The sequence below is a fragment of the Nipponia nippon genome, unplaced genomic scaffold (genome assembly GCF_047370975.1).
Source record: "Nipponia nippon isolate SJK-2023a ecotype South Korea unplaced genomic scaffold, ASM4737097v1 scaffold_1, whole genome shotgun sequence".
Taxonomy (NCBI): Eukaryota; Metazoa; Chordata; class Aves; order Pelecaniformes; family Threskiornithidae; genus Nipponia; species Nipponia nippon.
In genome coordinates, this window is record NW_028262290.1 from 139632487 (window position 1) to 139646199 (window position 13713).

Sequence of the window (13713 nt, forward strand, 5' to 3'; positions counted from 1 at the left end):
AAGGTGTGGGATATACAAAGCCTACAGACTGAGTAGGACGCTACCTAAGAATGTCAGTAAGAAACCTTAAGAAAATATAAGACCGTGCCTCTGCTAAGAAATCACAGTTACAAGACTGGCACTAAAATCAGTGTTTTCTAACAACTACCTGCAGGAGGACAAGTTCTTTCTACTTGTTTAGTGTATAGTCTGGTGGTTAAGAGCATGCATGTGGGATATGGTATGTGATCCACATCAACCAACTCCCAGGAGAATTTCTCTTTGGTAGGCTATTTGGTGTTGCAGACTGAGTTATTTACTTGTCAAATCTGCTCCGCCATAAGTGAAAATACCTGGATATACTTTGGAAGAGAGAAAAAGACTGACCCCCAAAGCACCAGCAAACAGCCTGGTGGTTGTGGCACTTGGCTTTATCAGGTCAAATCCAACTTGGACATAGTGGAGATTTGAAGGCAAGCCTGTTGCCTTGCCCACCAGGCACCTCTTCCTGCAAGGTCTAGCAGGCTGGCTTGGAGAATGCCTCGCAGATCAGGTCCTTCAGGCAACGTAGGATGGGCATACCTTGATGAGAGAAACATGGCATGGCAGATACCTATGCCCTTGGAGACCTTACCAGCAGAGAGTTAAAGGGTTTGGGGAATTACAGTGAGGTCTGCATCCATGCATTCATCTGCTAGAAAGGCTAGATAAGGTAATGTAAATTCCAGGCTTCCAAAACTTGTGGTATTGGATTTAAAACAATGGATTTAAAGTTTTTATTTTAAAATCCATTATTTTAAAGCAATCTTACAAGTAAAATATGTAAATATGAAATAATTTTTGTTTGTATTTTCAAGCTCATTTCAAATTGCTCGGGCCAGAAACTTATTTTTCTCCTTTTTAAACAAAAGCTAAACTCCTTATTTAACCACAAAACTCCAGAAACCACAAATTTAAAAGAATCATCAAAAATTTTGATATTTAGAATAAAAGGAGGAGAATTTGACACTACAGATTTTTGTGACAACATAAGGTTAAATTTGGCTTACTGGTGATATGAGAATACTGAGCTCCACAGATGGGAAATGCAAAGGAGGACTCAGATCCGAGACTGACTGTGGTCAGTCCCTACGTAAGTAAGACATGGCTTTAGGAGCCCTCGAATTTCCTTGTTTCCCTGTGCAGCAGCTGGCCGTATCCCCAGGAGGTACAGATTCTTCTCTCTGCTGGCACTCTGGAGCTTCCTAACCAGCAGTTCAGCACAGAAGGAGGAGAAAAGGGGGTGGAAAGCACTGCTGTATCTTTTTTCCACAGCAGATATGTAGGGAAAGTCGCCAAAACAAGTTCAAGCTGCTTCCTGATCCAGGGCTACTTGAAGCTACTTGTCCATAGAAGTTTCCAAGTTACATTTTTTTCTTAGATAATCTAGGTGCAGTTGAGCATCTTGATATTCCCCAATGTGCTGCAAACTCCATAGTTTAGTTCTAGGTAAGGCAAAAACTAGAGGGTTTGAATATGGGCCTTAGTTACCGAATGACTGCAGATCTTTGCAAGCTTCTGTTATGACAGACCCCTATCCACTTTATGATTTTATCTTGTATTCTCTGGATAGAGCAGGGTGTCTATTATTCCAAAATGCATGGCTTGCTAAAAATTCAAGCCAAGTTATGAGTAGATTCCACATACTGATTTATTAAACCGGAGTTTTCATAATTTTCACAATCAATCTTTCCATCACACAGAAGTAAAATGCGACCACTCGATTAGACCTCTCATCTGGCAGAAGGGCTCATTTCCCACCTTGCCTTAACTGTGGCCATATGCCAGAATGTGCTTATACTGGGTTGAAACTGAACTATATGTGAATTCCCACACCAGTTTTTTGTTCATTGTTTCCCTGACTTTAAATCTAGGGCACAGTATAACCCAGCTGTGCAAGTCATTGTCTCGTGAATCAGCTTCTCACAGAGCGAGGGAAAAAAACAACCCCTCCGACAAACTGGCAGTACTGTTACAAGGTGATCGCCTAGAGAGAAGCCATCGGAGCCGCCACACGCACAAACTTGTTCAGGCTAGCAAGCGTTGAACTTTGCCTTTGTTTAAATCATCAACACAATCTAGAATTAAGTGGAATGAATTCACTTTGGAATACTTGAAAAACAAGGCATTTCTATTTTTCATCTAACGTCCTAACTCTTATTGCATAGTCCTAATCTCTCCTTCAAGTTGCTTCCTTCTTTCTCTGATGTGGTGGACAAGGAATTTAAAAGATAGTCAATTAGATGGTTTTGAAACAGTATGTTAAAATGCCAGAAGGAAAAAAAAAACCAACCAAACCAACCCAGGTCACAGATTAGAAGGGCAGAAGGCTGATACTTGGTAAGTTTTGCCTGAATATAAATCAATAACGAAAGCCTATGAAGAGAACAGATGCGTGCAGTAGCGGCGGTGGCTTGTGTAATTCCGTCTAACGTTGCAGCGGACAGATTTATTCTACCGCAGTACTGAAAATGCATCTGACACCTTCCACGCGGGGCCTCCGTCCTCCGCGTCGCTCCGTGCGGCACCCCAGCCACCTCCGGGCAGCCCGGGCTCGCTCCCCAGCGATAAATCTCGCTGCCGCCAGACCCGGCCGGTGACTCTCCGGTTTGGCAGCCGCAGGGGCCGCCGCCGGGGCTGGGAGCACGTACAGGCGGCGGCGGGCCCATACCCCGGTTTACGGCCTCTTCTCTTCCCAGCCCCCCGGCACCTGCTCCCTTACCGCGCCCCGTGGGTCGCGGCCGGCGGGGCCTCTACCCCGGGCTCTGGGGTAGCGCGGGTGCCGGCGGGGAGCCAGGGCCGGCGGGCGGCCGGCGCCAGGCAGGCCGCCCTGAGGGGAACCCCGCGAGAGCCGGGGCAGGGCAGGGCAGGGCAGGGCAGGGCGGGCCGGGCCGGGCCGGGCCGGGCCGGGCCGGGCCGGTGGAAGTCCGGGGAAGGCGGGGGGCGAGGCGGGGAGCGCGGTGAGGCGGCGGGGGCGTGGCCAGGGCGGGCGGGGCGCCGGGAAGGGGCGGAGCAGAGGCGGGAGGCCCGGAGCCGTCTGCCGGCAGGGCGCAGGCGCGGTGGCGGCCGCCGGTATCCCATCAGTCTCGGCGGGTGGCGGGACGCGGTGCCGGGGCGGCAAGCCGAGCATGTCGGAGAAGAAGCAGCCGGTGGACCTGGGGCTCCTGGAGGAGGACGACGAGTTTGAGGAGTTCCCGGCCGAAGGTGCCGGGCGGGGCGGGGACGGGAAGAGAAGGGGGTCGGCGGGGGTGGCGGCGGCCGCTCCGCCTGTAGGCCGCGGCCTGGGCCGCTGAGGCGGGGAAGGAGCGTGCGGCCTCCGGCGGGCGGGAGCGGCGGCGGGGCCGGGGCGCGGTTTGTCGGCGGGTGCCTGCCCGCCGAGCAGCCCTCGGGGTCTCCGGGGCGGTGCGATGCGCCTCCGCACGCAACGCTTCAGCGGCAGGGGAGCGGCTTCCCGGTGCCCCGGGCCCGGTCAGAGGCGCGGGGCCGCGGCCCGCTCGGAGCCGGGGTCGGGCAGGGGCGTGCTGGCTGTGCCCAGCCGTGCTGGTGTCCCGGCGCCGGGCAGGTGGCACTCGAAGTGCTGTGTCATTGTGCGGGAGAGCTGGGAACGAGTGCAGGAGAGACTTGATGCACCTCGGCTCTCGAGATGAGAATCGCCAGGGGGAGGAGGGATTTGGGGGGGGGGGGGGGAAGTGTGGAAAGGAAATAACGTGCTCTGTAGTCATTCTGAATCTCTTTACCTTTTGAAGCACAAATATTTACGTGTTGGTTTGCTTTTCATAGGTACAAATACACTGAATGAGGAAATTAAATCTGGACTGCAATAAAATGACTCAGTGTCCTTTTACAGATATAATCTTGAAAAGATCCCTATTAGGGCATGATTGTTTTCTCTGTGCCCTTAATTCTGGGAATTGTCTCATTTGATAATGCCAAATTATATAAAACATGATGGATGAAATGTCGGCGTTTTTTTTCTGTAATGTTTTCATGATATGTGTTTTATTTTGTGGCCTTACAAGACTTAGGTATTCGGAAACCTTCAGTACCAGTAAAAATAAATATTTTTGCGCTTACTGATGGAAAAAGTTATTAGTGTAGTTGAGATGATAGCTACACTGAACTGAGAAGACTAGCCCTTCTTTTCCATATGTGTTTCCTAAACAGGCAAAAACTGTTTATCTTATTTAATGTAAATTAAGTATTGGCAGTAGGGATGAAGGAAGTCTTTGAAGCATGCTTCTGAACCTTGGATTGGTCAGAGCTGTTGCAGAAGGTGGAATTAGTTCTACTTCAATCTAGCTGTACTACTAAAACCAAGTACTGTGCAAACTTTCTGGGTAGAACAGAGATTTATTAAAGAGTGACCGCAACCAGGCTTCTTGCTGATCTGTCTTGCAAAAAATAAGGACTTCTAAAGAGGCCCATTTAAATCTTCAAGTGAGATAATAGTGTTGAGAGGTTATAAAGAATGTTAAGACCACTTCGAATGTTATCTTAGTGCTTAGGAAAGAATCGTGATAAATATGTGACCAAACCCATGCCAAATTGTTGTTCTTTCAAATTAAAACACCACTTTTATGCAGCGGAAAAACTTTGCGTTGTTACCCAGTTTTTATCCAAAGGAAATTAGATAATGCAAACTTACGTTAAGGGATAAAAATACTGGCTTTTTGGGAATTTTTTTTATTCCAACTTAAAATTTGTCTTCAAACAATTTTATCAAATCAAGTTTATGTATCAAAAGCAGATGTGTCCTATTTTTATAGGACACTTTAAGTACAGTATAGCATAAGTATAGCATGATAGATGCAAGTGTATGTGAATTGGTACAGTGCTTTTCAGAATGTAAAATGTAATGTGTAAAATTACAGGATTTTAGAGGGTTTTTTAATCCTCTGCTCTAAAAACTGTTTCTTGTTTTCCTTTCCCAAGTGCAAAATATGGCAATCAGTGATAAGTATATTAAAATATTTTTTAAGGAGTCCAGCCATGACAAGCTTATCGAAACTGATTTTGTAATTTTGGTGTATGTTAGTAATACTTAATGGTAGCAGGCTTTCAAATGCTCTAAATATTTTCAATCCCAGATAATGGTATGTGATTTTCTACTTCTATTTAGTCACAGGCATATAACGTAGCTGGGGATAATAAATTTAGTATGCAATTCCGGGGTATAATGTCAACATACAGATACTGTAGAATCTTGTAGCTACAGCGATGAGAATATAATTCAGGCTTTACTTTCACATCCCCCCCCCCCCCCCCCCCCCCCAGCATGGAAGATGACATGGGCCTTTTTGACTCTTCTTCGCTCAGTGTGATTTGGAGCATGTTTTCACAGTCTCTCCAACTGACCTTTTATGATTGAAACTGCTGTTTGTTGTGCTGGATACTAATTACTAGGATTTTTTTTTTTTCAATTTGTAGATCTCTCTGAGCTACTTGTACGTTAGTAGATAGAAAAGTTTGACTTTGTGTTCATTTTAAACTGTTTTGAGCTTTGTTTTTTGTATCTTTGAAATCCAGATAAATGATGAGTGGTAAAGCTTTTTTATTTTTACAAAAAAAAAAATCCATTGCATATAAATAGGCAAAGCTTATTGCAGATAGTTCTAAAATAAAGGTCCTTCCCTTTGAGCAACTAGCAGTACAACTAAATTAAAAGAATGCATTTTTTCTACTGCAGTTTTTCTTCACCTTTTCTTCCCGGTTCCTTCTTTTGCTGTCCTTAGGACTGGTAGGATTTCTATGCTCCTTCATCTGTTCCCATTATATAATTTATTTGAGTAGGGAAGTTTAATTGTAATGCTTTCTACATGTGTCTGTCTTTAATCAGTTACAAATAGATTTTCTTGTCCTGGTGAATCTCAAATATTAATTTCGTTGCTTGTCAATGTTAGAAAAAGGAGAAGTTGAAGGACCAACCGTCATTCTTACAGAGTTAGTTGTTCGCAGTGAATTGGTTTTTAATCTTACCCTATTAGCTTTTTTTTTTTCCCCATACCTCCATCAATGTTTAATGTTACTTTGTGCCTTAGTCTGGATGGGCAGCAGATGGCTTACTGAACTGAAAGGGGAAGAATAGTGTTATCTCTTTAAATATACTAACAGGCTTTGAGAAATACAGGGTCACAAGTGTCAAAATTGGGGTGCTTCTTATTTTGGTGATGCTAGAAAAAACTTGGTGTCTGTCAGTAAAAGAAAACTGAGAAACTGTTCCCCCGTGAAGGAAACTGACTTGTATTTACATAGCGATTCTGAGCCTTCCTGATTTTTCATTTTTGTTATTTTTCTAAACTAACTAGTTTGATCATAATTTTTTTTTAATAATGAAGCATTAAGTGGATGATCAGTAATTTGTCAAGGGTGTGCCAGGTTATAAGAAAAATAGAAATTAAGTTAGCAAATGGACATTTAGTGTCTTGCCTCTGTAAGGAAACAGCTTCTGCTGTTTTGGGTACCCAGAAGTAGCTGGTTACAGGTAGCAACTGCTGTTTGCAGATGCCTCTTTCAATTTGCCTTTGCTTCTGCATCACAGGTACGTTTTTGGCCTTTATCCATAGACTGTCAGCATCTGATCTGAGTGAACTGAGAATCTGTGTGTGTGTTCTGGCAAAAGCATTTGATACGTAGTTACTTTTTTAATCAGGAAAATAAGTATTTAAATACAAACCTGGAATTGTACAGTTTTTGTTGAGCTTTTAAGAGTCAAGTACTCAATGCTGCTTTCTTTTTACAGTGGTGCTACAGCCTGTCCATTTCTATGCAAGATGTCCCTTATGAATGTGTAATCCTGCAAGCCACGATGTGAAGTGTGTAATGATTTTTTTTTTACCAAGTTGCACTTTTATTATAGTTTAAAAAATTGTGGGTTTTTTTTTAGATCTTTCTGTGCTTTTTGATCTCAAACACTTAAATATGATCCAGACTTTTCTGTTAAAGAGAGAAATTTGTTACCAGCTGAAGTCTACCTTACCCAGAGGCTGAGCTAATCTGTCAGTGAGACATGGTACCAAAGCAGTGCAGCACAGAATATTTAGACCTCTTTTCCTGTCTTTAGACTGGACTGGTTTAGATGAAGATGAAGATGCGCATGTCTGGGAAGACAATTGGGATGATGACAATGTGGAAGATGATTTCTCCAATCAGTTAAGGTAATTTTATTTTTCACTTACTGTTCTAGAAGATGGGCAAAATGTTTCAAATGGCATTGTTTAGTTAACATCTGAAAGTTTAAAATCTGCTTACTTTAAAAAATAGAGATCTGAAACTGAAATAAACGAAAGATCTGCTTTGTGCTTTTCTGTCTAAAGCCTTTCAGAACCAGACTTAAGGAATTACAGCATGGTTTGAAGCACTGATCAGTATTTCATCTTTTAATAATTGTACTGTGAGCCCTGAAAAACGCCAAATGTCACTGACTTGTTCAGGCTTTTGCAGTGTTATGCAACTTAGTACAAAGACCTCTGCAAATTGTCATACAGTTGACACTTTTTCAATTTAACGTGAATAAATCTTTTTCTAAGGACTTTTCTACACGTGTGTGAAAATTTTGAATTGTACTGCAAAGGCTAATGGCAAGGGATCTAAGATTATGTCTTCTACGCAATGTGGTATGCAAAATGTGTTGTTATAAACTTTTTTCTCTACATTCAAATAGCATTGCTGTTCTTTGTCCAAATGGACAAATTTTCCAGAGATCAGTTATCTATATTAATGTTAAGGTTTCCTTCTTGTTTGTGATGAGCATGGTGTTTATGAGCCACAATAGCAAAGTAATTGTTCATAACATGCTTTAAAAAAAGTGATTGCAATTTGGATACCTCTAATCCAGTTGTTTTAATCCTCTTTGTTTGTCACTTGTAGTTTCAGTTAATCCTTTACTGATGCATAATTAAATTGTATTGATGCTTGAAACAATCACAAACTCACATTTTATAATTAATCCCTCAGTATGTTGCATGAGGAGCAAACTATCTGTAATCCAACCTGATGAAACAGTTCCTGGGCTGCTCTCCCTTGTTGTATTCCGGTGAAAGCAATCCTTTATGTAGAAGATACAAAAATAGTCTTTGGGATAGTTGTTTCTTATAAGGTTGAAAGGCAGTTAAACTGTAATATTGGGAAACAAGTTGGTAGGTAGTGAAACAGACTTTCAAGGGGTACTGTAATTCTTGATAAACATAGTTGATCTTGACAAACCTTTAATAACTGTGCCTTAATTGTAGCCTATAGTATTGGTGACTGTATACTAGTGTTAAAATGGTAATTTGCTACATTGCTTGGTTGCAGCATGTTTTTATTTCATCTTTAGAAAGAAAATGCTGCAGTCCTCCACTTCTAAAATTCCACTAATAAGTATGTAAACTAACCTGAAATATTTTTGGAGATTCGGACTACTGTATCTAGGTACGCATATGCTAGGACTAGGAGATAAAACAGGATGCAGTTCTGGCTGGTGCGTTTGGAGGCAAGTGAGAAGCAAAGTGGGGACAGGGCAGGAGCGATAACGTTTGTGGTTGCTGAGCTGCTGTCCTGGCCACAACTGAGGGGAATAAAGCAATCCTTTTCCCTCAGAATTGTTCGCTGGAAAGTGCACCGAGATTTAAAAATAGTGCACTCTGGTATTTTTATTTAAAACAGAAGAAGCTAAAATTATTTTGGAAGTAGGTGCATTTCAGTTGCTCAGATTAGTGAGCTCATTTGGTTTAAGGAAATCTTGAGAATAACTGGTATAAGATAATACTTTGTTTTTTCTAATGTGTCTGGAGGTGTTGCAGGCTCACAGGTGCTGCTTTGCGCCATATAGTTGTACTCCAGCCATGGTGGGTCAGAGGACAATAACTATGATTAAAACAAGTGTTTGAATTTTTTCACTTGGAAGTCACTTCTAGTCATCTAAGATACTAAGCTGAAGTTGAAGAACTATAGAGTAAATGAGGTTAAGGTTATTGGTATGAACCAAAAAGCAGTATGACATGTTCATATTCTGAAATGATTGTATATTGTGAGGTATGTTTAAGTTTTAAAAATGCAAATGTCCGACAGTATTTTATTTGTATGTTTTAATATACCTATTTTTTTTCTATACAGAGCGGAATTAGAAAAACATGGATACAAGATGGAAACCTCATAGCTTTTGCTGAATATGGAGTGGTTTAACACTGAACTGTGGATAGACTATATTGAGAAAAGAAGGAAAGGTGGAAAATGAGAAGACACACTTAGTTCATTATCTGCTTGGATTTATTATTTTTGTTTTGTATAAAAAAATAAAGTTTTTAATCTTAGCCTAGTCATATGTTCAGCCTCTACTAACCTGGTAACTTGTATTTTGGTTCTGAAATGCCTTGTGCGACAGAATTCATGGACATACCTAGAATGCTACTAACGATCTTTCGGTGGCTGATGGTATTGCACCAGCTCCCGTCATGGGGAACCAAATAAGCATTACCAGAATAAAGACTAGGGAACGTTTCTGTCGTAGGGGATGTGGAGATGTCAGAAAGAATACATGAGTATTTTGTTTCCGATTAAAATGCAGCAGAAGTAGAAAGGAGTTTTGAGGAGTGATAAAGCTTATTTTGCCTCAAGATTTTATTTCATAATGACTTGTTTTATTTTTGTTAGTAATTTCATGTGGGTGCCAGTTTGATAGCCTCGAAAGATGAAATGTACTTTGAAGTGCGTCTTACAACAGCAAAATCCAAACTCTCCAATCTTGTCCTGTCATTTCTTAAGCCTGTTAAAGAAGAGACCTCTCTGGAGGTGAGAGAAGTTCTGTTCTCATGCTTATTGAAGCCTAGGAGTCTCTGCTGAAATTGCCTCCAATTTGCCAGTTACAGCAGTTCATCTGTATCACACCAACATGCCTGCTGAGAACGGAAATCAAACTTCCAACTCATTTCATGGAGGCCAACAAATAGTTGCCAGATAGATACAGCAGTAGTGACTGGATTCGATTACTCTCTGAACTAGAAAACAGAAGGTGGAAATTATAAAAGCTATTACCAATTCCATGAATCCTCCCCAAAGGAGCTGTTAAAGCTGGTGTACGCAAAGACATAGGGAGATACAGCAATCCTGGAAGCGAAGGCTGTGATTGCAAATTAAAAAAAAAAATTTAATAAAGGGGCAAATATAGTTCTGTACTGATGGAATTTGAATTAGCTGCTTGCTTTTTCGGCAGTTCACTGTAGAGAAGCAGAGATGTAATTGTTATTTAAAGTGAGGTTTCAGAATAAAGGTTTAGCTGATGGACATGCAGTAATGGTATTAACTGCTTTAACCTTGTTAACTAAATAACTGAGTACCTTATAATTGCATTTATTAATGCAAAATGCTAGGAAGCTTCCCCCTCCCCAAATTATTTAGGTGGTGCTATACTTACGGTGGAGGCAAGATTCGCTGTGACCCTTACTGCTTTCTGAAGATAGCTCTGTATAGACTGAGACCTTCTGTTGCCGTCTGAATGGTTCTGCAAAACTAAATGTTTCAGATGGTGTTGGGTGCCTTCGGATTGTCCAGTTCTGTACTGCTTGGGAAAAGCAAGGGAGGCCCTTTCGCATAGACCTGCCCTCTGCTCAAGTAAGTGACTTGTTCAGATTGAAATGTGTGGCTCATGCAGCCCAACTCGGTAGAAATCAAAGTGCTGGAGTTCATCTTTTGACAAGTAACAAATAGAAAAGTCTGCGTATTGAGTGGCAAATAGCGATGAAAACATCTTCAAGTTAGTGTTGGGAGTTTGAGGAAAAAAAGGATGTTCAGTACAGTTCTGGGATTGCTGGTGTTTAACACATCAGTATTGGGAAGTTGAGTAATGAGGCTGACCAAAAGAAAATGACAAAAGAATTACGGAGATGTCTGGTGCAATCTTTGGATAGGGACAGCTGCTTTCCATTACAGGATTTTGGAAAGCTGGCTAAGGCAGCCCTGTCCCATCAATTGCTAGCAGCAGGAGGAAGCCATGGAGGGGGAAAAGCATCTTTGCCTCAAGAAATCTTAGCTTTTGCTGAGCCACAGTTGTCTTGTGAAGAAAGCAGAAAAAGATATTGACACAAAAGCAGAATTGGAAGGGAAGCCTAGGCTGAGGTGGTCTGATGGCTCTGCTCTCTTGCAGGAATAACCTTCAGCTGCTAGCATGTGACCTCAAACCCCAGCTGGAAAAAAAAAAAAAGAGCAATCTGCTTTGAAGGTGGGTTGATGATAAGGTCATATAATGCTGTGTGCCTAAGAGAATTTGTTGCAAAGGAGTAAACAAGAAGTCGTGCAAAGTGCTGGGAGAACGTAGCTTATTGCAAAATCAAGCACTTCATAGAGGCTGATGGCCTGTATCATTACACTGTTCTTAATTTTTTTGCCCTCAAGTTTGTTGTGTGGTCGTATGGTTCCTGTTAAGCTTTCTAGTGTAAAAATAACTTGGGAACCTTTCTACTTCAGATCGGCTGTTTTATTTCTTTCTAAAAATTTGAAAACCCAGCTGGTTTTGAGACAAGCTAAAGACTTTTTTTGCCCCTTTTTTTTTTTTTTCATCTTTGACAGCTTTGGTGTTCTAGAGGGAAGTTGAAGTGGTTGGCCAGGAAGTCACCATAGCAATTCACCCTCATTTACCTGCTATGCAACTTTAAAAGGAACTTACCTTCCCGGGTGCTTGGAGGCTTGAGGTTTTTAGATTGGCCATGCTGGGAGAGGTTTTCTTTGGAGATCTTTCCTGGAAATGTTGCAGTGATCCCTGTTAGCTGAGGGGTGCATGAAGCGTGGGGGATAGGAATGCATTGGGGGTGTGAGGGAGGACGCACTGAGAGAAGACAGGGATTCGGGAAGGAGGATCTGCAGTCTGCCAAGGGTGGGAATGCGGTGGCAGGAGAGGTTGGGCTTTCTAGTTAAGAAAGTAGGACAACACGTGGAGGTGTGCATGCGGCGATTGTCTGGGTGTGGGCTGCCGGGAGTCTCTGTTCCCTGTTGTGGGAAGGGGATTCAGGTCACGAAGAGGTTGACATCGCCCCATGTTGGGGGAACCTAACCTCCTCACCAGCCCGTCCCTCAGCTGAGCTGTGAGACTTGGACACGGTGTCGTTAGCCTGAGCCATGCCGGGGTATGTGCATGCACCTACGGCTCTCCTCTACGTGAAGGCTGAGCTGGTGTTTTGCAGCGTGGGGAAGGTCGACTTGCCTTGGTCTAGGTGCTGAGGATGTCCCAAGGCACAGCACTGTTCAGCTAACTAGGAGGAAAGCTCTGAAGGGTCCCTGATTGCTAATGAGTTTTGCACTCTCGCTTTACCCTGATCCTTAAGAAACTATACACACGTAAGAAGAAATGCAAAGTCACAGGTAAGCACACAAAATGGTGCACAGTCTGCATTAAGGCTGTCTGGAAAGCCTTTGGTTCTGCTCTTTTGTCTCAGAAAAGCCCTTGCTGTTTTCCCATCGGCTCCCTGCCTCCCTCCGCTAGCTTGCCCAACAGCACCAACAGCTCCCCTGATACTTTCTGCTCTGGGGTCACAGCGTGTCCTGTTCCCGCTTATTGCACAGTGTCCACTGTGTGCTGTACAGAACGAGCCAGTAAGTTTGGGTCTGCGTGCTTTGCAAATGCTCTAACACATTTTCCACCATCCCTGGGAGAAGGAGAAGTGTGTTCCCCTGTTTGAAGTGTACGCTAATTTTAAGTGCTCAGTGTGAGACCCCAGGACCTCATGTTTCACTGGGTTCGGTAGTACGTAAAATGCTCTGCACGTTCGAATGTTTCTTTAGCTTCAGTAACTGCTGTGCATATTCAGCATTCCTGCTGATCAGGATTTATGGGGTATCAAGTCAGCCACCCAGAAAAGGAGGAACACGCATTACAACCTTTGCAGCTTTTGTACGGAATGAGGCAAGGACTCCACAAGTCGCTACCTTCCCCTGCAAGTTTTTTCTTGAACCTTATTTTTTCTTATCCTGTTTTTTCTTGAGCCCTAACAAGGACTAATAAGTCCCCGGAGGGAGGGAGGGAGTATAGGAAAATATATGATCATGACATTAAAGACTATGAGAATACGTATATATGGAAAAAGGAATTTATATTGCACAGAGTTACAGTTTCAGCATTTCCTATCTTTTAAGTGTCTGACTTTACAGCCCTAATAATAATCTTTTAATGCAGGTATGATTTTGTGTTTGCATAATAATACAGCTAAATTTGATTTAATTCCAAGGCATGCAGAGAAGTAAGAAGATTGATGCCCAGAAAGTTTTTGTGATGGAATTTTACTAAAGAATGAATGTTATGTAACATTTCAAACACACTGAGATCCTTCAAGATGAAGTGTGTGATATAAATGTAAAATATTTGCAAACTATAATTTAGCAACAGTTTTAAAATCACAGCCAGTATTCCACCTCTTACATGCGGTGGGTGAGATCCTTTGTCAACTGAGAGCTAAGGGCAGTGAATGTGAAATTCATTAAGTAATTATATAGGAACATTAATTTCGAATTAATTTCAACAGTTGTCTTAAACATTAGCAACCAAATTAGGAGACCAAAGGCAAACAGTAATGCGGCTTAATACTTTTAATAAATGAAGGCATTTGAAGTGATTTACATAAATCGGATGATAAGCCCTCATTTAATGGGCTTCCAAATGCTCCCCGCCTCCCCTTCCCGTTCGCCTTTGCACGTTTCCAGGATGCGGCTGTGCTCTGCATCTCCCCGGCT

At 42.5% G+C, this 13713-nt stretch overlaps 1 protein-coding gene across 1 annotated transcript; it reads left to right on the plus strand.

The window, feature by feature from the left end:
• The first annotated feature begins 3046 nt into the window (after positions 1 to 3046).
• Positions 3047 to 9308, plus strand: SEM1 (SEM1 26S proteasome subunit). Its single transcript, XM_087774436.1, has 3 exons — positions 3047 to 3222; positions 7079 to 7172; positions 9112 to 9308. Exons 1-3 carry the CDS (start codon positions 3147 to 3149, stop codon positions 9152 to 9154), a joined length of 213 nt encoding a protein of 70 aa, XP_087630562.1. The 5' UTR covers positions 3047 to 3146; the 3' UTR covers positions 9155 to 9308.
• The last annotated feature ends 4405 nt before the right edge of the window (positions 9309 to 13713 follow it).